The sequence below is a fragment of the Anguilla rostrata genome, chromosome 12 (genome assembly GCF_018555375.3).
Source record: "Anguilla rostrata isolate EN2019 chromosome 12, ASM1855537v3, whole genome shotgun sequence".
In the NCBI taxonomy this organism is placed as follows: Eukaryota; Metazoa; Chordata; class Actinopteri; order Anguilliformes; family Anguillidae; genus Anguilla; species Anguilla rostrata.
The window spans coordinates 32,987,581-33,015,575 of record NC_057944.1 but is presented as its reverse complement, the minus strand read 5'-3'; the positions used below and the strand labels follow the sequence as shown (position 1 = coordinate 33,015,575).

Here is a 27,995-nt window from a genome sequence, read left to right as displayed (position 1 = left end):
AAAAATGGAAAAGTTTTATTGAATATTTCAGATGGATAAATTGGCTAATATACAAATTTCAATGTTCAAGGGATCCCAAAGTCTGACAACAACTTTCACTAGTAACCACATTTAGCAAACATCATATACAGCTGCATCAACAAGGGCCTGATTCATCATAAAAAGGAAAAAAATATATTTATCTTTAGTAAAATTTTGAAAGGATTCTGATGTTTCACGTAAGCACTGAATACACTGTTGAACCCGATTGTATTAATTGACTGGATTGAGTCAGGGAGAGCCAATTCCCTTTTAATATAGTAATAAATTAGACTCACTTTCAATCCTGAGACAGCCCATTGGTTAGGAAAGTAATATTGTTTCTAAAATCAATTTTGTGCTTCATTTCTTATATTTTATATGAAACTTGAGGAAAAAAAAAAGTATAAGCCAAACAGTGCAAGAATATACAGACAAGGAAGGAATGTAAATTTCAAATCAACAGTACAACTAACAGAGCTTGTTTATATTACAAAAATGCTAAGATATTTTATCATTCATTCATTCATTCATTCATTCATTCATTCATTCATTCATCTCAGGTACACTAACTTATTGTACATTAACTTTCAAAAAGCTTGAGAAGTCTCAGCTTCATTAGAAGCCTTTCAGTCCCTTAATTTTATTCACACCGAACCCTTTTTCAAACCCATCAACTTTACATCAAAGATACATTTCACAGAATGAATTATTTAACAATGAATCTAAGTTTAGATTGTTACAAGATATTGGCATGGCTTTTTAAACAAGACTGTCAATGTTTCGCATGAATTATTTTAATAATAATAATGCTAATAATAATAATAATAATTACATTGATAATTTACAGTGAAAATTCTATGCATGTCTGTATATTTAGGCACTGTGAAAGCATGTCTAAGGGACGGGTCACTGGGGGTGTGGGTTAGACGGTTCTAGAAGTCCTCCTTCACCGGACAACGTGAATAGAAAAAGGCGACATCTTCAGTTGCTAGCCGGCTGTATAAATCGGTTTCGACTAAAAACAAAAGCGAATTTTTTCTTGAGCAGAAACGAAAAAGGTAGGCCGGGAGAGGAGAAGAGAGGGCTGAGGGCCAGGCCAGCTCTGGGGGGGTGGGGGGTGGGCTTAAATAGGAACGCTCTTCCGCTGGCGGCCAGTTTCCACCCGAAACCTCGGTGAGACGGGGAGAGGGGGGCGGGGGGGTCTAAATGAAGTACTCTTTCTTCTCCTCCGCGTGGGCCTGGTTGCCCTCGGCGTTGATGATGGCCGTGTCCGCGTCAGGCGCGTCCTCCGCTCCCTTGGCCTCGTGCGTTAAGTAGGTCCCTGTTCAGGCCGTCCCAGGGGACCCGACAGAGACACACACACACACACACACACACACACACACACACACACACACACAAACAGTGTTTAGAGGACATCTGGACAACAGCTCTGGGTGACCTGGTGGCTTGTGTACTATAAGAATGATGTTGGGTGACTGGGTGGCTTATGTACTATGAGGATAACATTAAGTGACTAGGTGACTTCCATACTATGAGGATAACATTAAGTGACTAGGTGACTTCCATACTATGAGGATAATATTAAGTGACTAGGTGACTTCCATACTATGAGGATAACATTAAGTGACTAAGTGACTTCCATACTATGAGGATAACATTAAGTGACTAGGTGACTTCCATACTATGAGGATAACATTAAGCGACTAGGTGACTTCCATACTATGAGGATAATATTGGGTGACCAGGTGACTTGTGTACAGTGGTGCGTTAAGTTGATTAGAGCGCAAGAAAACAAGAAATCTGGTACATTAAATATGGTATATATATAATTATAATCATCCAATGAAAATATGTGGTTTGATGTTTGGCACTGACTGGTAGTCATTGCACTGTTGTGTGACTACATTTAAGGCAGCAGCTTTGATATCAGTGGTGGAAGTTGGTTGGAAATAATTTTGTTCACATTATTTTTAAATCACCGTGTGAAAAGCTTCTGCATATAATCACCAACCCTGTAAACTGACATTGTGATTTACAGTTCACCCTGTTATTTCTCAGACATTGGTTTAGAGCAAGCCAGGGTAAAATATTTATTTTAAATATTTTGATACTGGTAAAATTTTTAAACACTCCTGTGGATACTTTGGAATTTTGATTAAAGCATATTACTGAAATGTACAATCACATAAAACATGACTAAACATTGCAGAAAATCAATCTTTCTTTTAAAATTTTCTGTTATCTGCAGACACTTTGCTGGTTTCTGAAGGATTAAAGTATTTCAAATATGTATTACCCCATGTATAGTTTATACTTTTTCCACAACCTGTGGAAAATTGTTCCATTCTGAATGATTTTTTAAATGAAAAGAAACAGTCTTTATCTCTGCAATGCCATTTCATAGTTTTTTATTTCATTTTGTGCACTCAAGGCATCGACTGAAAAATCACGAAAAACCAAGAGCTGAAATCATTATACGGCAGAACTTAAAAAAAGGAGCCTTGTGTCATCATGTCCGCTGCCTAAGACACTGGAAACGCTCAGTGAGTCCTACCTTTATGCCTTGCCAGATAGCGCCCCAGCACAATGATCAAACACAAGGTGATGAAAACAACTACTGCGACTACTCCCCCGATTACAGCATGGTCAGGCCCAGCCTGTCCCAGAGCATTAGGATCTAGAGAGAGAGAGAGAGAGAGAAAGATGGGAGGAGAGAGATGGGTGGGAGGGAGAATTGGAACAATAGATGGAGGGGGAGAGGGATGGGGAAGAGAGGGAGAGAAGGAGAGATGGGACACACAGACAGGGAGACAGAATTAGCTACTGATGTAGAGCACCATCCGAGATACAATGTCTTCCTTCGTTTCACAGAGTCAGTGCCACAAAAAGATAATGCACACACATCCGATATCATACGCAGGTGTAGGACAGAAGAAAAAAAAACAATGTGGGAAAGGGAAAACTGAGAGCGTACAGTGCAATTACTGCTCGCTAAATCAATGGTTATTCACCGCAACATGATCAATGCTAAGTGATGATCAGTGTTCCTTAAATGCTGATCATGCTGCAGCCGTGAGTAACAGCTTTTTGATTTCGGGTGCAGTAATTGCAGCGTGTAGACTCTCCTTCCCCGCGCTCACAGTCAGCGTAGAATAATTAGGGAACACTTACGAAAAAAATCAAAGCAGCTACGATGACACTCCAAATGAGAATAAAAAGCACAAAGCACTGACTTACAGAGGAAGACAAAAAAAAGTTGGAAAAAGAAAAAAAAATAAATAAAGAAAACGCAGAGAAGGCCTTTTGAATTATTGAGCAGCCCCCCGAAGTTCCTCAGTTTCAAGCAACAGAACAAGACAGCCGTGGGGGAAAAATATGTATAAAACATTCAATGGGATTCAAGATGAAACGTGAAAATGAAGGCGATGCTGGCTGGGGCATTTATCCACCCGCGAACGAGCCGAACCCGGGGTCAGGCTCTGGAGTCCCGGGACGGGCGGGTGCGGCGTGAGGCTGGCCGCACGCCAGGCTCTCTCGCGCGCGCGCGAACAGTGCGCTCGCTACTTCCCGGCACAGCGCTAGGCCGGGGCCTCTCTCTCCCAGCAGCCACCGCCGAAGCCAAGCGCCGCACGCCGTTATTTCAGCGCTCAGCCGCGCTGAAGGTTTTCGCGGGGCGACTCTCGAAGGCGCAGGGTACGAGCGTGACGCCGCTTGCCCTACAGCCCCATTTGAATTACGGGGAAGATTAGCTGGGTTTCTTTCGCTCCATCCACGCAGCTCCTCTGTGCTGTTTGCATGTCCTCATTAGTCAGAGTCGATGAATCACTGCTCAGGGGTGATGGTGGTCAGTGTTGCAAAATGACCTTCTTCTTGCAGGTGTGCAATATATGGAAGGACATATAACTTTTTTAAGCCCCAATATTTGGTTTAATTTTAGTTTAAATGCCACCTGGTTCGCCAATGGACTGGGTTGTTAAGGTTTACATTTTTAGTTTAAATGCCACTTCTTGGTTCGCCAATGGACTGGGGTTGTTTAAAGATTGATATGGTACTTAATAAAGAATACAGTTGACTTCTAGAATAACTTTTATTTCAAGACCAACTCACTATAGCTTATAAATCATTACTCTTTGTATGGCAGTAGTTATCGCAAGTGATCAGTGCCTTTCGTGAAAGAAAAAATTTATTTTTAATGTGATTTATTTCTATAACGACCCAATTTAGCCATTAATAATATCTGCACATTCTGTTCAGAATAAATTGAGTGACAGGTGAGTTATTAGCTACATTATTAACTACCTACATCAGGCTGCCACCCAAGAATTATGTTGTCATATTTGCAGTAAAGTCTGCAGTGGTGTTCAGATACTTGGAAAGATTTCTTTGTGGTATGCAGTGAGATTATACAACCTGAAACCGGACTTGGCTGGTTTGAATTCTATGTGTGCCTGCTGTACCCTTTAGATTGGCATGCAGTCACGATTTTGTCAGTGAGTGGCCTGCAAATCAGTCATGCGCAAACACGTAAGTTACAAAAGTTGCCCCACACATTAATAGTGTATTCCACAAAGAATGAAGAACTACTACTACTACTACAATAATAATAATAATAATAATAATAATAATAGTGAAACTGTACTGTCTCATTGGCTAGCTGTTTTTGTTTAATTAATTTAGTGCCTCCTGTGGACATTCATGAAAGCCTGCATGCAGGTTAGTTTCCACAGACATTCCACAAAAATAGCCATTGCTTGTTTAAAGTTTTTTTTACTTCTGATGACAAGTTAATGGGCAGAGCCATGCAGGAACCCCACTGTTAAATGTGTTGTAAAATAAATAAATAAATAAAAAATAAATCTTTGGACTGTCACTGAAAAGATTTTTTTTTTTTTTACAACGCAGTCAGCAGTACACAGCAGCCAGGCAGCATTTGAAAAATGAAAAAAAAAACAGCAAGTGTCCTGACTCCTTGCTTAAGGAGTTGCTACTTTTCTGAGTTTCGTTACGCAAACAAGAGAATTAACATTTAGAATTTCACAATTCACCGAAAAAAAGAAGTGAAAGTTTAGACTTTTTTTTTATTTTTTTTACAAGACGACTGAAAACGAAGGAAAAATAAACCGAGTCCCCCTTAGAAGTATCTGTGTTCTGCAGCTCTCCCTGCCAGTCGGAAAAGCGCCTGGTCCCCATCACTGGCATAGGGAGGGGTGGGAATGGGGAGGCAGCCAGCGCTACGGGGGCTTATCTTAAACAGAACAGCCCGCAGCCATTCTCACACCACCACAAACATTCTTTGGACAGGGATGCAGATATGAAGTTATTTAAATAATACTGAGGCCACAGACACCATGTCAGTCCTTTTCAGCATGTTCAAATGATTTCGATCCAGCGGAGGTGGCGCTTGGATCTCTTGCTGCAAAACTGGAAATGAATCGGCTCAGTACCAATTTTTCAAGCAATGTACTTTCTCTGTCAAATAGAATATACTGTATAAAAAAAGACTTCATGCAATGTCTTTGGACTGGATTCAATCAATGTTTGTCCTCCAACTTTCCCTTGCAAACACATGAACACCTGAGCTTTTTTTAATTTATTTTTAAATAAAACAATTATTTTCACTAATTTAGCTTATTTACGAACTTGCTGAACTGTGACATTGATGAAACCTAACACCTGCATGTAATTATGAGTTAAATATGAGGATAAATGGTCATATAACCCAGGCCTCTGTCTCAAGAACAAGGAATTTCCTCACTTGGCTGCGTGTTAAAATATGATTATCACTTTGGCCAACCAACTTGAATGGATCAGAAAAGCACATGCTGGCACTAGAATCTCTGATTGGCTACATTCAGATGCCACGAAAGCTTTCAAAAGTGCCACTTTCCCTGCATTCTGAATAGCTTTATACACGTGTTACCCATTTCTCCCCACACCAGCATTTTGAGGTTCATATCCCTCTCAAAAAGGAGTGAATGCTTTCAAACATTTCCATATTGCCCAATGCTGATATCTGGCATAAATGCCTCAAAGTAAAGGAAATATAAAAAATGAAAATGACTAATTTTACACACATGGCTATTTATATAATCATTTTGCTCTTATACACGTGAACGTGAATTCAAATGAGCAAACATTGTTTCTAATGTTTTATTACTGGTCTTTTTTTTAAAGCTATGGCAACGTGCCCTTGTTGTGTAACAATGCAACAAAGGAATAAATTGAAAAAGACAATATCATCCGTTAAATGTTTGGCTGCGTCAGCCGTGGGTTCCTGGAGATGACTAAGCTGACCTCTGACCCTACGTCAGTTCCTCTTATTTTTCGCCGCAGGTTGCCTACGCTTTCCTCCCCGTTCGCGATTCTTCCATCCGCCATCTGGCTGATCTACGCTAGCCAGACACTCTCCGTCAACCGAGTGTCATCTTTAATCTGCTTATCCACAGCGACGGTCCCTTCTCAATCATCTCCTGCCGAAGACGCGTTGTCACTGATCCGCTTTAGCAGAAGGTCGCTCGGACCCGAGGCGAGGGAGAGGCCTTTCAAAAAACTCACAGACCTGCGCTCAAGGGCGCCACCAGGGATTTTAGGCCCCGTGAAAAGACCTCACATTGGGCCCCACCGCCCCAGGAAGTTCTATGATCTACAATTTTTTTTTGAGGGCCCCTGCCAGTCAGGTCTCTTGGAATCGTCCTGACTTCACCCTTCACGGTGCCCCTGCCTGTGCTATCAGAAGCATCGCTAACCACATACACGAGCGCGGGTTAGCTCAGTGTGAAGACAGACCGAGAGTGAGCACACACTCGTCCTGTCATGTGACTAATATTTTGCCGCTCAAAATGGTTGGTAACGGCACCCTCCACAGTCGCATCCTGGGCCGTACGGTTGTGGGTTCGAGCCTCGGGCACGTCCTTTTAGAATCCTTTAGGTTCCACCCAATCACACACCAGGATTCCCACAGGCAATGATGAGATCAGTGTTGGCAGCTGACATGTAGAAACCATGCGACTTGCAGGGTATTACATTACATTTATTTGGCAGACGCTTTTATCCAAAGTGACGTGCAATAAGTGCATACTGAAGATCATTGGAACAACTACAAGACACAGGTCCGACAAGGTACAATACTCATTTTGTAACAGTCATTCATAACCATGAAAACATTAAGTCCAGTTCACACAGTAGACATTACTCTCTGACTTAACCTATGCTAAGTCAAACTAGGAGGCATGACAAGCTACAACATCAGGATAATGATACAAAGTACAATGTAAGTGCTGGATGGAGGTACATGTAACAAGAAAGTGGCACAGGAGGCAGATGTGTAACATGAAAGTGCTATAGGAACAAAGCGGAGGGATTTAAGTGATAAAAATGATCCCAAATTGAGAGTGGCCTACAGTTAGTTAGTCCAGGTATAGTCTGAAGAGATAAGTCTTCAGACCATGGCAGAAGATGGGCAATGACTGAGTGATTTGTAGAGGAACAGGGAGTTCGTTCCACCGCTGGGGAGCTAGGGTGGAGAAGCTACATGGTAGGAACGAGCAAGAACCATTCCCCCGGATGGCAGGGAGTGCCTGCTGCAGCAGAGTGGAGTGGGTATAAAATAACCACTGGCTTACAGTGCACTGGACTCTCTCTCCAGCTGCAGCACGTCCTGCAGAGATGACGGTGACAGAGCAGTAGCTTGACACTGCAGCGCCAGTCATTCTACAGTGAATAAGGTGCCAACATTGCACCATTCAGTTTGAAACACATCCACCAATTTCATATTTGGATACCGTATTAATTAAAAAAACCAGGAGACATACGAAGGACAAGCTGTTGTCATATACTTCCAACACAGCTTGTTTTAGTACTTTTTTCTCTCTTTTTTAAGGATTGGCCATTTGAAGCTAATGCTATTTGTGATCATGTTGAAAAGTTATTATTATTATTATTATTATTATTATTAATAATAATAATAATAATAATAATAATAATAATAATAATAATCTGAAAAAAAGATTTATGCTAATAATAAAATGTGTTTCAATAAGCTGAACTTTTTCCGCTTGGTGTCTCTGGGGAAGGGAAAAAGCGGTTTAATATGTAGTTTATTAAATTAGCATTTATTCTGCTGCATATTAACCAAATTCATCAAGGCTGAAGAGGGGGAAAGGTGAAGGGCAGCGCTACTGTCCTCGCGCCCCAGAACATATTATCATTTAATAAGGCCAGAGACATTCTTCCCATTAGGATTTAATATTGGAATATGAGCGCAAATTCTTACTTAAACATTTATACCTCTCTGCTCCATCCGAGCAGTGTAATTCCACACTAAGACACTGAATTCATAAATTCAAATACCAGGGTTCCTATCTTTAAAACATAAAAACATAAATAAAGTATAAAACATTAAAAATAAATAAAGCTTATTATCATAAATTCATTTGCATCACACCTTAACACCTTGGGGTCACCCTGTTGACATGAACGTTCACCCTGCCCTTATAATTTGTACAAAATCCCATGAATTTCCTGGAGCCAAAAATTCTTAATTGGGCAGTAGTCCTACCCTCATAAATAAGAGAAGAGGAAGACCTTGGAAGACAGAGAAGGAGGCTTGCACGAACACGTAGAATGCTGGAAAGTTGGAAAACAATGGCAGAGGGAAAATCTTGACTAATGCTATAGTCTATGGCCTGAATACTCTGGAATACATTTCGGCCAATAGAGTATGACAAGGTGAGGTCGGCAGGCCAGTAACGATGCCTGCATTATACTGTACATACAGAGAAATGCTACTCCAGGATGCACTGACTTTACCACTTTGTTTAAACAGCAGCTGGTGTTAGCCCTACACTACTCCACCCTATGGTAGATTTCAACCAGTGGGCCTCTTGGTCCCTGTGAATTCATAAGAAATAACACACACACACATACACACACACACACGCACACACACACCCATGCACACACACACTTGTGTCACGCACACAAACATGCATTTTACTGTATATATATTTAAAAAACTAAAAACATGTAAGGCTTGTTTGAAAAACATGCACACACACACACCTCACACAAACATGCACACAGACACACACGCACACACACACCCCACGGGCAGCATGGACCCATCTTCAGATCAATTTTGATAATATTTTATGCTCCATGCAGTTTGAGTGTAAGGGTAAATAGTGCATATCGTGAGCGTGGAAAGTACTGCATCTGAAATCACCTTCCTCATATCAGAAACATAAATTGCTTTGGCCTAGAAAAAATGTTTGTCAGCATAAGCATATGATTAATTCAAAACATAATTTAGGAGTGTAGCGAGATGGAAAACTTCTCTAATTGAGCTGCTTATTAGATATTACGATCTCAGCTGGAAAAAGAAGTCAGGCAGTAGTGAAGGTGGACATGACCACACAACCACCGCTAGACAAATTCAAATAAAATGAAATAAAAATAAAAATAAATTACATTTTTAACTTTTATTACGGTGTTCTGGCATCTGTGTAATATACATTCTGTACCTATATATTGTTACATACTAAAAGGCAGTGCAAAACCTGTTTGTGGTTAAAATGTATGAGTTATCTTTCCACGCAATTTGACTGCAATCACAGGTTTAAAATTTGCACAGTCACAAGTGATACCTAGCTAATTTCCCTATGTAATACAATATACAATTACCTCAATAATACAGCCATTCAACATTTTCGGTTCAATTTCAACACTGAAATGTTGAAACACAGGCTTCATAGCAGAGGTACAGTGCATTTGTACCATGTACAGTGACAATATATGTTTATACTTAAAACATACGGTATGGTAACAGTATGCTTATTTTGTACAATAAAATACATTAAAACCAACTGAACTGTATGCTATTTCATATGTTTTCACAGCTTTAGAAAAATTCTAAAACCAAACCTTCAATAAATAACACGTATAATTAAATAATTTAAAATCTAAAATCAAACTTACTCTAGCATCAGAGAGAAAAGGAGGGAGTATAGAATGCCCAAAGGTTGTGTTTCTTGCCACTGAAACACGTGTTTGCATATTGAAGGGAAGTCCTGAATTTCGCTTAGTGTTGGTTTGTGTGACTTCTAAATCCAGATGCTTCAACCGAATATTACAAAACAACAGTGCAACTGAATCTGCAGAATGTGCTGGACTTTGTGTGACCTCAGGCCGGTCCTTTCCGGTAATGACACAAGTTCCATTTCAGCGAGTTTTAGCCGCAGGGTATAAGTGCGGCCAAGCAAACTGCCGGGAGTCTCGGTTTTGCATCTGGAGGAGATGGACTTGTAAATGGATGTCAGTACAGACCACATGCGTTTTGGCTGTAATATCTGCTGGGGGTGCGGGGGTTAGTGAGCTATACGCATGTACTGCTCCAGGCTACAGTGGGACAGGTTGGGCGAGGTACTGAAATTCATCCTCGTACCACTGTTGAATGTTCTGTCCCAGGCCCAGCTATATAATACCTAGCCTGCCCAAACTTTCAGAGCACTCTGTAAATTAAATACAGCGAACTCAGCAGTTTAGTTTTTAACAAGGACAAACAGAAAACAACCAATAACATAAATATCACATTTCAGCTAGGATGGATTATTAAGAGTGACTCCCAGTTTAGGGTCAAATTTAATGTGCATTTAAGTGCAGTTATGGTCCAGCTCGCTCTCAAGTAAATTGTCACCATACTGTACTCTCCCATAAGTGTCACTTGTTCAGTGACATTCAAACTAATGGTACCATGACTTTGGAATGATTGGCCTAGAGATATCCGCAATTTCAACTAGTAGCTGTAGAACAACTTTACGGTCACTTGGAGCTGTTCTCTAAAAACCTGAAATTTTATAACATAAAATTAAATTAAAAGAGTTGTTGTTAAGATGTTAGGTTTTATGGAAAAGGCTCAGTGGTACCTAAGAGCAGTGTTTATGTGACCTTATAAAGTCCTGAATGAAAAAATGGGAACATGTATATAGAATACTCTTAATACTCTTTTTATATAATAAAATTCTTAATGTCTAACCAAAAACTGCCTATTTTCTAATTTTGTTTACTTTTGAAGAAACTCTACATATCAAGTCTTGACAGCTCTTCGTGATCAAATTTGCCACAGGTTTCAACACCACCACCACCATCATTACTAATGCTATCACAAACCAGTGCCACTTTAAATGGGTTGGAGAATGCCAAATAAATGAATCACGAAAGTTAAATACTTCCATGCACCATATGTGCTTATACGGTGTTTGAAAACAATGTTACTTCTATGACAAAAAAAGGAACAAACTAAACATTTATTCAGGAAATTGCTGAACAAAAACATCAGTGTGTCAAAATATCTTAACAGATTTCAGAAAGGCCTATTGTGGAAGAAAATATCAAGATATTGCAGGGCTGGTTTCAGTAGGATATTGGTTTCAGTTGAGGCCCAACATTTTGAGCACAGCGCAGATAGACAGGCTTAGTCAGGCAGCTTTCATGAAACTTCCAGAAATTTCGGCATTTGGTCCATCCCCCACCAACAGGTCTAGGACCACAGCAGTTAGAACTTGCACTTGAATTTCAAACCACTTCTTGAAACTGGGAGCAAAATAACACAGAAAGAGACAGGAGGATGATTTCATTTTTTTTTTTAAAAAGAGAACTGCTTCTTCTAAGGGCCTGCGCATATCAAACTGCCTCACCGCGATATAGCTACATGAGTAATGAACTCATTTAGTCACACTGGACACTCGAGATGGATCTCCGACGAAATGCACGGGGGAATGCGGAGCGGGTTGGAGTGCTTTAATTTGATTTAGAAACAAATTACTGCTTCTAATTGTTAAAAATGGGGAGTCTGGTGGGAGGCTGTGGTCCCACTGAGCAGCTGAATTATTTAACCCAGCACAAATATGATTGTTAGCCACCGCATGCTTCATACACATTAGAATGATAATCTAATAATCAAATTAGCAGGCTAACACTGAGGATGGCAGTTTGCCAGGCAGGCTCAGAACTACTAAATGATTTAATAATCACACGCTGAGGATCTCTGGCAGAAACTAAGAGCAGAAATTAGTGCACAATGACCAAAAATAAACCCGTCTTGGACTCCCTTCCAAAAGATGATTTAACGTGTGTTTTAGCGAATATCTACTGAATAAAGGCACAATGGAATGTGATTAATGTTCCGCTCAGGTATTGGGTCCTGCTTTTTAGATATTTAATTTCCGATTGCTTCCATAATTCTTCTGCACTGATAGCTTAATGAGAACCGTCAACGATAGCACGTCATGAGCAAGCACAAATAAATTCACATCTCGAACCCATTGATAAAATACATACTGGACAAAATCTCATTGTCACCCCCCACACAGGCTCTTGGTGTTAGCATCCACAGCTAACAAAATATCCTTCCTCTGATCAACAGACTATACTTTATAAGAAGAACATTCCTTCCTTTTCCATTTGAAAGGAAAGACCCAGATGTTTTGAAAAAAAAAAAAAAACAATTATGACACTCTACATAGACAATGCCATTGCACAAAAAAAATAAAATAAAAAAAAACAACAGTTCTGAAACATCATGCCTTGTTAAATGCAGCAATCCCTTGGAATGAGACAGAACAAATGCACTAGAAATGGAAGGACTGAACACATCTCCAGAAAGGCCGTTGTATGGTAGTTTATATCAGATTTATCCAATCAAACCATTGACCAACCCATACATTGCCAGATCAAATGCAGTGGGTACCCGTTGCTGGTAGAAATTCTCAGAATATATTTAAATAAATATAGATCCCAAGGGGACATTTTTTATTTATTTTTTCTTCTATTGGTGGACGGGTGGGTCAAAGTTTTGATGGCCCCTAATGTCCTGTAGTGAAAGAGCAGTATAGCGCCCCCTTGCTGTTCAGGCTGCATCTCCATGCAAGGTGATGGGTTAGGCTCATGCTGTGTGGAGTCTATGGCGCACCCCGGCCCGGTGGGGGCCCCGCCGTGCGCTGGCATTCAGCCACAGGCTCCGAGCGGGAGTGGGGGGGGGGGGGGGGGGGGGGGTGGGGGGGGGGGGCTGGGGGTATTTACCTGTCGTCGGCCCCGGAAAGTCTTTGGCAGTTGCCATGGCTGCACAGGGGAGCGAGGGGGAAGACGAGGGGAACACATGACAGATAAAAAAGACCACACAAGGACCAAAAATAAAAATCGAACAATCAAACCAATAATCAAACAAACAAACAAACAAATAAACGAAAGACAGAAGGACAGTGTGCTTTTTTTAAACATACACGCATCTCTCCAGGCTTGTGTCCATTGGCAGAGAACACGTTTTTATGAGCCCACATTAACAGCACAAAGACAGCGGACATTCTCAAGCTGGGTTGACTCTTGACAACGACGGGACAAATGACTCAATTAACGGAATGCGGGTAGGGATACAATCTGCTGTTAAGAAAAAACTACGGACCAAAGCAGGAAAGTGGTCAAATTATAGCCTGCATCCCCCTCTCCCTCCATCTCACGCTCTCCCTCCCTCCATCCATCTTGATCTTTCACTCTCTCTCCCTCTGTCTTCTTCTCTCATTCTCTCAGTCTCTCGCTCTCTTCCTCTCTCTTCACAGACGGCAGTTTGCGGGGAATTAGGTCACACTGAGCTCTGAATGACAGAATTTCTGCACATTAGACTCCTTTGACAGCGCCACATTGAGTAATTGCCGTGCATCGCAACTGCACACCTAGAGTGCATCTTTACCGCCACTTTCCGCTGCCTCCCCCCCCTCCCCCCCAGCCTGAATGGCAGCCCGCTTTTAAGAGATGTCACTGCCTCTCAGCAAAGTGAGCTTGTAAACCTTTTATTCCAATTTGTACCATCTGAGACTGCCCCACATTAAGGTGTGGCAGTGGCTTAAAAAGCGGAAAGGGAGAGGGGAAAAAAAAAAAAAAAAAAAAGGAACCTGGGGTTATTCAAACGATGACAGGAAGATTGATCTCATCCCACTCCAGCTACAGGCTATGTGCCTCCTCAGAGGGAGCAAATCTACACTTACCGTTTGATCACTGCTTCTCAGACCCTTTGTACAGTGCTCCAGATAGCAGAAATCTCCAGGAACAAAGAAGAAGAAAAAAAAAAATACACGTCTTGGTTTATTCCACCACTTCTTGTTTTTCACTGTGGAATTTGATGTGCTTGGAATACAGTGGAGCTTCCTGCATTAGAGCTAGCTAGCTTAGGCTAACGGGGCGGGGGAGGGAAAGCGGAACCCTTCCCTTCCGCACGCGCTCTCGAAATGGAGAACGCACGCTCCGTTTTTTCCGAAGGGCATTCCTCACGCGTCCTTCATTTACAGAATAATAAAAAAATGATTAAAATGGTCTAATTAAGTCTTTGAAAAAAGGAAAACTGATTTCTTTCCCCCCCAAATCCCACATCTATTTTTTTTAAAGTCTCTTTGGGGTTTTCCTTCCTTTTTTATATAGGGAATGGTAGAGGTCTGCTATAAAAAAAAAAGTCCCAGATTGTATCGATGTTTCACCATAGCTTTTCAGAGCAATTCAATCATCCCTTCTAAAGAAAATTGGTCTCCCGATTCAGTCGCCAAAGGTCTGAAGTGAACGCATGCTGACCACGAGTAGCGAGTAATGAATATTTTAAAACTCGGAATAACCTTTGGATTTTTACTCAACCTCTGAGCCTCACAAGGCCATAGCTAATTAGCAAGCCATGAAAATGCTTTTAGCTGGTTTTACAAGGGGGAAATAGCTCCAGTAAAATTTCTTGGCTACAGCATATGATGTAGTTGCAAGTTGCAAGACAGCATCAGCACATTAATGCTGCTGGTCAGCGATAGCCAACGGTACCATAGCCATCCCAACTACAAGTGTCACTTGTTCAGTGATAGTCATGTTAACAGTATCATCACTTTGCAATGATTTGCCTAAAGATATAGCAACAATATTGAAGTTGTAACTAGTTGCGTTGAAACCACTTGAAGTTGCTCTTTTAAAAACGCAAACTTGAAATCAGTAAGTGCCAATGGCAAACTATTACATTGCATTACTATTATATACCAGATTTATCCAGAGTGACCAACAAAGAAACAATATAAAACATATATACCAGTATTACGTGAGGAACAATGCCATACCTGGCAAAGAATAAAAAAACCCCAAAAAAAAAAAAAAACTGTTCCCAGACCAGTGAATCATCAGCGTGAAAATAAAAAAATAAATAAAGCATCACACCTGTCCCTACTTTTTATAGTAGTTGCCAACTAGCAAGATCTGCAGTGTGCGGAACTTCATTTTCCTATTTGAGTTTGTGCATCTCTGGCACCTGCAGTCTACACTCAGGTGTGCAAACAAATTTTTTTTCCCTAACAAAATGAATATATTGAATTCAGTTGAAGCCTTTCTAAATAATTCCATTTTTAATTTAGAAACGCTACAACCTAGAAAATAAAAGAAAGCTCAGTGTTGACATCTTTGGCAGGCCGTCCTAAAGCTCCACTGCAGAACATGGATGTGCTTGGAGAGCGCGGCGTTTAGTGGCAGTGGCGAGACTGGGCTACAGGCACAGAGTGGCAGGTGCATGCTGGGATACCGTACCTTTCAGTAAGCCCCTGCTTGCGGGCTCGGTGGCGTGGGGGGCTAAGAGAGCGGTCATGTCTGCAGGAGTGCGTGGTGCGGTGGGTGCTGAGGATGGAAGGACTGGGATGGGAACATCTGGCGAATGAAACAAAAATAAAAGACCGCAAAACAGATGGACAAAAAACAAGCAGAAGAACGACTGAAATACAATGAAGGCAGTCATATCAATCAAAAAATAATTAAAAAATGAATAAATCTGAGCTAAAGCAAGCTCTCAGTTACAAAAAATCAAATGGAGACGATGATCATTGATGCATGCAGAAATTAACTATGGCAACCGATACATGTGCAGCACAGGTAAGCAAAAGCACAGTCCCAAATAAGACAGAATTACAGACACATGCACCAACGCTGAGATACACATACTGAAGGCTATACTTGGTTCTCCTGCAACAGCAGTCTGAGCATGCAAAATGACTTGGTGTTAGCGGTCACGGTGTTCTCTTCCATGGCCGGAAGAGAGCACTGTGGACAGGCTTGTGGGAATGCAGACAGGGTACACAAGCGCATGCATGTATCCGCATAAGCCCGTAGGCACACAGAGATCTAACGCATGCACAGGATACATTACATTACATTACATTACATTACATTACATTACATTACATTACAGGCATTTGGCAGACGCTCTTATCCAGAGCGACGTACAACAAAGCGTATAACCAAAACCAGGAACAAGTGTGTTGAAAACCCTAGAGGGAAGTATAGTTCCAAGTGCAGGGAACGACCGCGTAGTTTAGGATATCATTAATACTCGTCCAAACGCAGATACAGGCATTTCATGTCAGTTAATGGATAGTAGCTCTATTCACATCCGTATGTCTTTCATTTTTATTTCACACAAAATGGCGCCTGACTGCAGCCCTCGTTGGCTAAGTTTTTCCTATGACACGCAGCCAGAATTAAACTTAATAAACGTGCAGTGATTATAAGACCACTAAGCTTGCACAGCTTCCACTGGGGTGAGAGGCTTGAGACAAAGCAGAGCCTTGCTGGCTATGGCAAATCGCAGAAATACTTTCACAGCGATTAACTCACACAGACAGCTTTAAGGATAAGACTGACTAAAAGCATTAAGGGTTTTAAAATATTATTCTGGTATTACAGTAAAAAAAAGAGATTGAATAGACTTACCATCATATATTTTGCTAGTAAATTCTACTGATAAGGAATGTGTCGTCTTTAAGTTTTCTTGGTTTTGATTGATGCTTATTTAAAGTCAGCCTCTGTAAAATTGATTTTACCTCAGCCTTTTATTTTCATTTCATTCTGTATGCAGCCGCCTTTGTGTGGCAAGCTTCCAGAGGCACTATATTTATCCAAACTCTCACAACAACGGTCCAAACTATGATTATTCCTTTTACTTCAGGTGTTGATGTGAGAAATCCTTTACAGTAGCGAGTGTTATATGCAAATGATGACTACTCAACTGGAAATGTACTCATCTGGTGTCCTTTTCTTGAACTTCTACTCTTCACTCTGTGACTGGAAGTAACTGTTAAATTCACATAAAGTAGGGCAGGGCTCAAAGTTTTTACTGGGCGGCCTCAGCTAAATAAAACAGCTTATGTGACAGCTTCTCATCAAGATCCTAAATAAGATACTGTGAGAGATAACTCAAAAACAAATGAGACCATTAACCCTTCAAGGTGTGAGATCACAAATATGTGATTGGAATGATCTCAACTGAACATTCTGATGCTGATGTAACAACCAATACAGGCAATGGGGTTCTAGAACACTGACTTAAGAGTTTTAAAAAAAAAAACAAAACATACTCTTCAAAGGGTTAAATGACGTTAATGACTAGCAAGTGTACAACAATGGAATTAGCTGAAAAAACCCAGGCAAAACCTCAGCCTGCATCCCACAGTACTGCTCACATTTCCTGACCCTCATGGCAAGGACATCCACACATACACAATAAAATCAACTAGAGTGCTTCTGAGCTCTATTGGACTCATATAAACAAAATTTGATCAGAAATTAAGACTGAATAATCTTACTGAAACTGAACAATTCATACATCTTTTTCTGAGTATCCTTCCATAAGACTTTTTTAAAATGGATTTTTGCATCATATTTTTAAAATTTCCCAATCAGATCATCCGGTAAACATACTACTACAGCCTATGGATATTGTAATAATTATACGTATATCTACAGGCGTTATACACCATTGTAAATATAGCTCATTTTATGATTATTTTTCGCCTTACAAGTCGCTTTTAACCCGTATGAAGACTAAAGGGATAGATATTCTGGCATTCCAGTAGAAATTCAGACATAAATCTAATTGTACACAAAAACTTTTACTCAATAACACTGCAAGCAATCTTAAAAATGTCAATGATAAATATATAAATACTCAATTGGTTATGAAGTTCCTTATTTGAAGATGTAATGCGAGACAAGAGCGAAGTTGAAAACTGTGTTGACGCTGTTCACATTTCAAGATTGTTTTAACAGTTTTTATGCCACAAATACTTACATGAGCTACCTGACAGTAATGGAGAGCACGTGGTGTACGGGGGAAGGAAAACATTTACAAACAGCAGGAAGACGCAGATGTTGATCGCTCAAAATAAATGACTTATTGCCGTCCAGCCCTGGCATGGATCTAGTGATATTATAACGTTGATTCATTCTCCTCTCCACCAGAACAAAAGGAGAGCACCTTCATAAAGACAATTTCTAATGAAATCTCAAAGCCAAATGAAAGGCAATGAACAGCGTAGTAACCGCTGATGAGACAAAGAAGCCGGTGCGATTTAAAAAAGAAAATAATTAATTTAGACAGTGCACTGGCACCTAATTACCTCAAAGCAGGGAAGTTGTCAGGTTTGCCTCATCAAGATCATTTGTTACCCTTGTTGATACACCGGGGCTTTTGTCTTCATGGAAACGGAGGAGGAACGCACACCTTTTCAGAACACCTGGATGCTATCGCTAATTAACTCTCCCTGGGTCCTCCAGAGGGGGAAAGAAAGTTTGGAGAAAGTTGGGTAAAAAAAAAAAAAATGAGTAAAACAGTTCGCAGTGAGCAACAGAGCCTGAATCCTCACAGGCAGTGAATAGCTCTGTACTTCCTGTTATGAACTTTCATTACATTGCTATTCCTGGAAGTGTAATAAGCACTGGTATCTCAGAGAATAAATAATCAGCTTTGGTACACATGTGCTTGTGAAATCTTCAGGAGGTTTGTTTTAAAAAAAGGCATTGTGATTTTCCTCTTTGTCAGCTGTAGGCCCGTGTCTCGGAACCGTCCTGCTGGTGACATGGAAACCAGGCAGCGTTCCAGAGTGCGTACAAATTTAGCAAGTTAGTGATTTAGCGGCTAACATGATAGAAGCCGCACTTTAAATTCACCTTCATTAATTGTTTTTTTTTAACCTCCCACAGTGCATCTCAGTATGTCAACAAGCCAATCTCGCTGACCATATCGTGTAGAGGCGAAACGGCACAGGTCTCACAGCCACGTTTAAATATTTGGCAAGAAATGTGCATAAAATATGTATTAACACTCTTTGAGTACATATTTCATAATATTACTATATTGCTATATCTTTATATATGAAGGTAAATGTCATAAAAATGGCCAGTTCTGAATATTTAAAAATATATTCATGATATATTTGAAATGTAAGTAAATATATGATGTAAAAGGACTTGTCTAATAAATACAAATATAAGTACATATATCAAAATGCATGTAGTTCCCATATCCATTTATCAGTTTTGCATATGGGATGCTACACATGAACCTGCTTTCAATGCCACCTCTTTGTGAAAGCAGCATTCCAAACATCACCTGTGGAACACTGTGCTTGTGTCCTTGTGATACTCAGTAAAATGTCCAATGGTGATCAGATTTTATCGGTTAGAGTCTAATTAACCCTTTTACTGCGTATGGGCTTTTATGGATGGAATGAGCATGGTCCTCTCTGTGGCTCAGGGCGGCAGTGTAGCACAGTGGGTAAGGAACTGGGCTTGTAACCGAAAGGTCGCAGGTTCGATTCCCAGGTAAGGACACTGCCGTTGTACCCTTGAGCAAGGTACTTAACCTGCATTGCTTCAGTATATATCCAGCTGTATAAATGGATACAATGTAAAAGTGCTATGTAAAAGTTGTGTAAGTCGCTCTGGATAAGAGCGTCTGCTAAATGCCTGTAATGTAATGTAATGAGATGTTTGACATGTCAAATGTCATATATTTCATTCTTGAGCTTGCAGCTAAATAGCACATTTAGACAAATTTAGGGCTGGCTGCATTTCGTCTTTCACCGATGTTGAATCACACTGAAACACAGTTTTTAAACAACAATAAGGGCCTGATTTACCAGGATCATTAGCAGGTGCAAAGCCTTTTTAGCACACGCAAAACCAATAGCACACCCTTTCTGTTTTGCACAAATCATCGGTTGGGTTATTATTTTTGCCTGTGCTAAAAGGTTTTGCGCATGCTAAAAGACTCAATAAATCAGGCTCTAAATGTCTGCACAGGCTGCTAGCGGTTGCCTTCGAAGGACAGCGGCGGAAACAGCAGAGCTCTATGATGATTTTCTTTTCTTTTGCCATTCTTGCAGTGCACCAGGAAAAACAATGATTACATCTGCCCGTATATCATACCTGCTGTACTTGCTACTCTCCACAAACCTGTCCAAATTTTTACAGGAAGATGGAGGAATTTTTTTTTTGTTGCCATAGCTGGTGCTTCGGTTGACCCTCATATCATGCTGTCATTTACAACGTTGTCGTTTTATAGACGTGTACGAGGCTCTCCCTGCTACTCTACGCCACTATTTGTCATGTCTTTCGATCCCTATATCCCTATATCGGTCCGCTCTTAATGTGCGTCGCTCAGCGAACGCGTTTAATGAATTAGAATTAAAATTGGAAACGGTGATAAATTCCAGCCGCGTGGCTTCGGGTGACATTCACTGCTTTTCGGCGCTCGCGTCGTTAGCAAATTAGGTTCATCGGAGGGAGCCGAGCTCAGTCGATGTGAGGGAGACTGCCGTCCTTGTACCTTGATGGATACTGGATCTCCACAGCCAAATGTATTTCTGTGAAGTTCCTTTCAAAGGTAATGAGGTTCTTTTTCATTCCGTCGCCTGGCTTTGCTCTTTTTGCCGTTCTGCACGCCCGACACACCCCCCATCTGAGTCTTCGCAAAGCCGTACTCTCTTTTTTCAAAGGGAGCGAAAGACAAATCCGCAACGCTTAAGACGGGGAAAAAATTAAATGGAAACATTTTAATATTGTTTGAAAATGAGCAATAAGTGCTTGAGTGTTTTTGGGAGTTTCGTCAATTAGCGAGCAGCTGCTTGCAATCATCTTTGTGAAATTAGGTTGCAAATAATTTTTGCAGCTTATCATAATTTATAATAACTGATAAGTGTTGCAAAAAATACTGTCAGCTCATGCTTGATTGGAGTATGATATCATAAGTTTATTAGACTCTGTGGGGGTTTCCATTTCTCATACTGTATGGAGCTTGTCTTATATAACGACATGAAGACAGACATGGAATAAAGAGCCAAGTTCGGGAGTCCTCCTCGGAACTGGTGTCTGTTGACCGGAGTGCCATTCTATTGGACCGGGGAGTCACTGACATGCAAAATCATTACAGACTACCACTAAATTTCTTCCATCAGTTTCTCAGACCGGTCATTACATTTTCCAATCGGGATCACAGACTGGACCAGTAAAAATGACCGGATGTCTGGCAGTCCTACTCACACCTGCAATGGTTCAATTGCTGGGATTCAGTTCTGGACTATGGGATGCAATCACCAACAATCATGGCTTCCTAAGAAGAACACGCCAAGAGACCAAGTAACTAATTATTTGCTATAATTAATTTTAATAACTGTAATATTTGTTTCTATATTCTATATTTGTTTCTTTTCAGCAGGGGCTAAAAAGTCACTCTCTTTATCATTGTTCTGTTCATCTTAATTAAATGAAATCAACATAATCAGCAAATAATATAGAGCTTTCAATTTGGAATCGTTCGGCAGTAACTGCTACAGGGGAACATAGTTTGGCATGAGCATTATCCTTGTTGAACACACATCTGTTCGCTGGGAGGGTACACCAGTCAAGAGCCAGATGCCAGTTATTTTAAAAAGTTATTACTGAAAAGTTATTATTGAAAAGTTATTTTTAAAGTTTTCACCGTTTCTCCAGAGCTTACCTTGATCTCCTAAAAAGGTTCTGAGGCATATGTCTGCAGTGTTTTCCTGTACTATCTTGAAAAGTTTTATTCCTTCTGGAAAATACCTACTGTGAACCGATCTGTGACAGTCTATAAAGTGTGTCATACTAAACAAAACTTGATTTGCTGATTATTGATTGAATAATTCCAGTTTGGTTAAGACGCTCCAAATCAAGACAAAGTGATGACCTTCACCTGTGTTCCAGGTGTGATCCTGACTGGAGGAATTCTAAATACACACTTCCCTCACCTATTGCCGACACTGCGTAATGCTGACAGGCTAAATCTCACTGAATCCCAACCGCGGGTGTGGTGGTGCAGTCCAAAAACCTGGATTTCCTACTGTCAGTCACACATGCTGTGGGCGGGGGGGTCATGTTTATTCCAAAGACACCTTTGGAATTGTAACTATGAATGGCAAAGAGGGGAGCGTAGGGCACAGCCATAAAAACACTTCGCGGTTTCGAGCACGGACAAATGCTGCCTTTCGTAATCCTGAATGACGCCCGCCAAAAAAAGGAAACAAATCTCACAAAACCCGGGGCCCGGTTGTGCTCCTCCCCGAAAAACACTAAATCTGCGCCATTTCAGATATTCAGTATCCATCTTCCATTTTTAGCTTTACTGCCTCTAACGAATGCCATCCGCGGCTCCCGCAGAAGCACTGACGATACGTTTTCCCTGACACTGTGCCTCCTTCGGCTCCTGCGCCGCTCCCGGATTAACTTATCTTTCCCGTTTGGCATTCTTCTAGCACAGCAGTAAATATTGCTTCCGCTGCAGTTCCCCCGCACCCCGCACCCCGCACCCCCACCCCATGTTTCTTTTGGAGAGGTAAGAAGGGGTAAGAAAAAAAAAAAAAGCTCTTCCTGAGGGAATGCACGGTAGGCTTACCTCAGAACGGTTAACGGACTGGACCCCGGAGGTGAGCGGTTAGAATACGAGACCCGAATGGGGGGGGGGGCAGGACTCGAAAGCTAATTGCCCTGTCGTTTTATCGCGCGTCCGGGTTTTGATCGCGGTTCCTGTCAGCGGTACCGGGGGGGGAGGCAAAGGCTTGAAGCCGTACGCCAAAGCGCGGCACTCACCGTATACGAACAGCACGTATTCGGCGCCGCTGGTCCCCAGGTGGTTGCTGGCCTCGCAGCGGTACGTGCCGTTGTCGGTCTTGTTCAGGGACGTGATGGTCAGCTCCGGGCCCTCCACGATCATTCGGTCGATATCGGGCAGCTCGCCCCCGTCTTTGGTCCACAGCACCGGATCCGGTCTGAGGAACACGCAGGGTACACCGAAGCACAACTCAAAATCTAATTAGAAAGTCTCTTGAAATCTACCAAGACACCACAAAGTAATATTTTCTTTTTTTCCCAATCTGAACTTCCAATTAATTTCTCTGTGTGCCCACTGGTTTTCGCTGACATTCAGTAGTTTAGGTTTTTTAAATGCTCATTTTATGAGATTGGAAACTGAATACGTTTTTGCCCTCATGTGTCATAAATTAGTGCGTTCTCGCGTACGAATTCCAGTGTGTGGAACTGTGACTACGATAGCTAGCTTTCTCAGCAGGGCAGAGTAGCAGACTACAGGTACAAGGTTTACTGCTGGAAACGCTTGCCACTATTGTCAGGCCTGTCAATAGTCAACAGAATCACATTTTTATGTGGTGCCTGTTCACATATTGGCATGATATATGTAAAAATCACTAGTTTTAAGTGTTCAGTTCAGTATTACATTGTAGTTGTATTACACACAAAACAAGCAAATGTCTTTTATATGGGTGCATTAATGTAAAATTATGGCAGGAAATGTATGATACTATAAAAAAGTAGCCGTTTCAATCATAAATATTGCTGTTATGTCTAGGAAAAATGCTGTCTGTACTGTGAGTTATCACATTTTACGAGTAAATAACCTTCACTCTTCACTAAACTCAACAAGCCTTCACAAACAACTTTAATTTTATTTAAGAAATGCTTTGTGTGGGGGATTTTTGTTTCCCCCTCATTATCGTAAATGCCATTCGAGGTTACAGTTTAGTAAGATAATGAAGCAACAAAAACTACAGTCAAAGAGTTTACCATTGTCTCAGAGAAATTTAATTTCAAATATTCAAGTGTGCTGCTTCAGAAAGGGCTAAGTGGCCACATAACATAATGAAGTACTGTAACAAAACAACACAACAATATAAGGAAATATTAAGAAAGCATTTGTTTGTATTTCACTCTATAGAATCCTTTAAAAAAATCCCTGTCTATTTTACCTGATTAGCTACATTATTATGTATATTATCTGTATGTATATGTATATGACCATGTGATGATGTAATGCATTCTACTGTACGCCTCACTTATAAAAGGTACATTACTTACAAAGGATTGCCTTTGGACGCACACTCCAGTTTCAAGTACTGCCCTTCTTGTGGGAACGTCAACGAGTGTATGATCTCTACACGGGGAGCATCTGTGGACGAACGACAGAGACCCAAAGAAGTTAAAGAATAAATAAGCAGAGTGATGTCCCACAATCCCTCATGTGCATAAGTGATTACTTTTAAACTGAGGACTAAACACAGATGTTTCAGCATTTAAGATTTCTTTAGTGTTTTTCACACCAAAGAAAGACGTACTACTTTATTTCGGTGATTACGCACCCAATCAAGACTGAGCGCAGGATTATTTTGTTTCAGTCTTTCTCAGCATACAAATACTGTACTCGGAGAATGATGCACCTGCCAGTAGAATTCACACTTTTCTGTAGCTCACACAACCGCATGCAATTAGTCTGAAACCATGGTTCTTGAAGAATGTAGGAGGTTAAGACCTGCCCTGAAAACACACCCTGAACTGTAATGTGTATTTTCTATTGCATCTTGTACTTTCCTTAGTGCTTGGCTCTACAACTGACTCCATCCAGCAGTTATTGCGCCTTGTATCATTGTCTTGATGATGTAGCTTGTAATGCCTCCTAGTTTTGACTTTTAGCATAGGCTAGGTCAGAGAGTAATGTTTACTGTATGAACTTGATTTAATGTGTTCATGGCTATGAATAACTGTACAAAATGAGTATTGTACCTTATCGGGCTTGTGTTTTGTGGTTGTTCCAATGACCTTTGGTATGCACTTATTGTACGTCGCTTTGGATAAAAGCATCTGCCAAATAAATGTAATGCAATGTCTGTGACTTAATTGATTTTCTAAGTCCTGTTTTTTTAGCATCGTTCTGTGCACTGACTAGGATAAGAGAGCCTACTAAGTGCTTAAATTAAACGCACAAGGGTTTGTAGGGGGGGTCATTGTAATTCACTTAATGAATTGGAAGAACCTCAAGGAACACTATGGGTGTTTTTTAAATCCCTGAACTCACTGAATTGAAATGGAATTAATGCCAAACCCCAGGGTGCAGAAGTGTAAACACAGGGCTGCCCCTGCTGAGGGAGGAGGTGGTTACTCACAGTGGACCTCCAGGACCTCCGTCGCCTGGTGGGAGGAGGAGGTGAGCGACACGTGGTCCACCCTGCAGGTGTAGGCCACTCCATCATCGTTGCGGTCCACCTGGAGCTGCAGAGTGCTCCTCACCGTGAACGTCTTTCCGCTGGCGTTCACCTCCTTGGCACCTTCAAGCAAATCAGGGGAAAGCACGAAGAACAGCAGCCAATCAGATGAGTGTTAGGATGTCGTGCTCTGTAAAGTATGCAGATCATCAGCCAATCGGATGCAGGTAAGGATATCAGCTGATTTTTGTACGTCTGTTCTCCGGCAATACTTTTGCTGTCATTCTGCCTGAGTCTTACTGCTTTGAAATATTAACTGGCCACATTGTGATGCACAGTATTAACGCTTTCTCTTCGGCAAATGAAGCACCCGTCCACCAATATGGGAGAAACTGTGAAAAATTTATAGTAAGAAAGAAAAAATGGAACATCAGTAAACGGACGGACATGGATCAAGTTGCTGCCTGATCTATTGTACACCTTGAAGGTAACCTTGAAACTTGAGCTCTGATGGTTAAATGAATGGGTAGCTAAACAGATAAATAAATGCACTCGCTTTTCAATTTCTCAAAAGAGCAAGGTAAAGTGGTCTTTTGCCCTTTGAATTTATCATAGAGGGGTGGGGGAGGCCGTTGGGCTGCTGCTCCTGACCCCTCCCCTCAGAGACAGACACTGAAATGAAAACACTGACAGGGGATTAAGAAAAAGAATTTGTCAATTTGAAAGCGTCCGCCTTGAATGATGCAGGCCTTGACTGAGTAATCACGGACCTCTGAAGGTCTCCAGCTCAGGGCACACACGTGCACACACACTGCCCATGTCTAATGTGCACCCGTGTGTCCGTCAAACAGGCTGGTCTAGACTTCTCGTCCTTGATTAGGGCAATTTCCAATCATCCTCCCTTCTTCAACATCTATTCCAAAAACCGTTTCAGTACACACAATATTGATTGTTTTTTTTTTTTCTTTTTTAAGGGCCGGTGGGAGGGGGGGATGATCAGAGAGGGTGGGGTTTCTAAGCCTCGCGCTGTCTTCTGCATTTAGGCCTGTACCCCTCAGCTTTGAAGCTGATAAATTACGAGGCAACATTGACCTCTGAGCTGGAAGCATGTTGTCTGTTACTGATATTGATTCTCCATCACCGACCCTGAGAGGAGCAATTCCTTATGCTGCCGGCTCGGCGGAGCTCAGCCTGTCTGCTCCTGGTTCAGCACAACCGGCCCAGACGACCTAAACCCAGGAGAGATAACCCACTCTCACACTCCACAATCTTTACAGGGGCGGGCCAGACCACCTAAACCCAGGAGAGATAACCCACTCTCACACTCCACAATCTTTACAGGAGCGGCCCAGCCACCTCAAACCCAGGAGAGATAACCCACTCCACATCCACAATCTTCAGGAGACGGCCCACCACCACCTAAACCCAGGAGAGATAACCCACTCTCATACTCCACAATCTTTACAGGGGCGGGCCAGACCACCTAAACCCAGGAGAGATAACCCACTCTCACACTCCACAATCTTTACAGGAGCGGCCCAGACCACCTAAACCCAGGAGAGATAACCCACTCTCACACTCCACAATCTTTACAGGGGCGGGCCAGCTCCGTAGCTCAGATACGGGCTTGCTAATCTAACATTCTCTCCGTCTAATATCTTCTCGTTCCTTACACTATTAAAGAGCGTTTAATCTCCTTAACGATCTCTTATGTGATCTGAACCACATTTCAGGATGGAAAATGGCTAATGGACTATTTAATTGAACCTGGAGAGTGCCCAAATGCTGAAATCCTAATTTTCACTTATCTTTGAGAAGAAACCTTTTCGATTCCAGTCTTTTGGAAGGGTACCCTACAGCCATTAAATGTTTGAACATTCTTCATGCCAAAAGCAAGGTGACTTTGAAAAGTATTACTTCGCCTGATAGGAAATCAGGTTGATCTACAATTAAGAGCATATCCAACAACTATGCATTTTGTCATTTTATTGATACATTTTGACCAATTTATTTGGCATCCTCTATATATTTTTCAAGTTAAATTACATAAGATTTCACTATAACTGGTTTACATGTACTCCCCCACCCTTATTTAAAAGGCAGTTTCCATTTTCCTTCCTTCATCTTTGCCATGTTTAGTAGCCAGTTCACCACCACAGTTTCAAAGGCAGACGACATCTTTAAATGTGAATAAAACTTTAGTAAGCTGAATTCATTTGTTCACAACAAAGTAAACAAGGCACTTCCAAAGTGTCCGTCAGAAAGATATGAGAGAGAGAGAGAGAGAGGGAGAGAGGGAGGGAGGGAGGCTTTTTTAATACATAAATTATATCACATCATTTCACTCAGGGTTTGCGCATCAACTTCTGAGCTGAAACAAGTGAAAATAAGCAGCAAATGGAAAAATCAGAAAAAAAAATTATGACGGCATTTTCAGAATGTGCTGCATTGTGCAGCTTTTGGAAAAACGTGCGAGAAAAGATAATTCAGATAACCTTAAAGAACTGTGAACACCAGGTCTACAGTACGTGACACTTATTTAATGATGGAAGTTAAAACAAGAGCATCCAAATCAACCTTTAGCGAAGCATGAAGTTTCCTTTAAAAACTTGCACAGTTTCCATT

General features: G+C 41.2%; 1 protein-coding gene across 8 annotated transcripts in view; it reads right to left on the bottom strand.

Moving 5' to 3' along the window:
* cadm2b (cell adhesion molecule 2b) overlaps positions 1 to 27,995 on the bottom strand; it is a 326,778-nt gene continuing 298,783 nt past the window's right edge. For 3 of the 8 annotated variants that reach the window (XM_064301912.1, XM_064301913.1, XM_064301916.1), the window contains 7 exons: positions 25,332 to 25,493; positions 24,250 to 24,340; positions 22,969 to 23,147; positions 15,619 to 15,735; positions 13,102 to 13,140; positions 2,579 to 2,701; positions 1 to 1,342 (listed from right to left, as the gene is read on the bottom strand). In XM_064301912.1, coding sequence (XP_064157982.1) covers positions 1,224 to 1,342; positions 2,579 to 2,701; positions 13,102 to 13,140; positions 15,619 to 15,735; positions 22,969 to 23,147; positions 24,250 to 24,340; positions 25,332 to 25,493 — 830 coding nt within the window. In that variant the 3' untranslated portion in view covers positions 1 to 1,223. Of the gene's footprint in view, positions 1,343 to 2,578; positions 2,702 to 13,101; positions 13,141 to 14,060; positions 14,114 to 15,618; positions 15,736 to 22,968; positions 23,148 to 24,249; positions 24,341 to 25,331; positions 25,494 to 27,995 lie in introns of all 8 variants that reach the window. The other 5 variants (XR_010324458.1, XR_010324459.1, XM_064301915.1 and 2 more) reach the window with 5 other exon arrangements.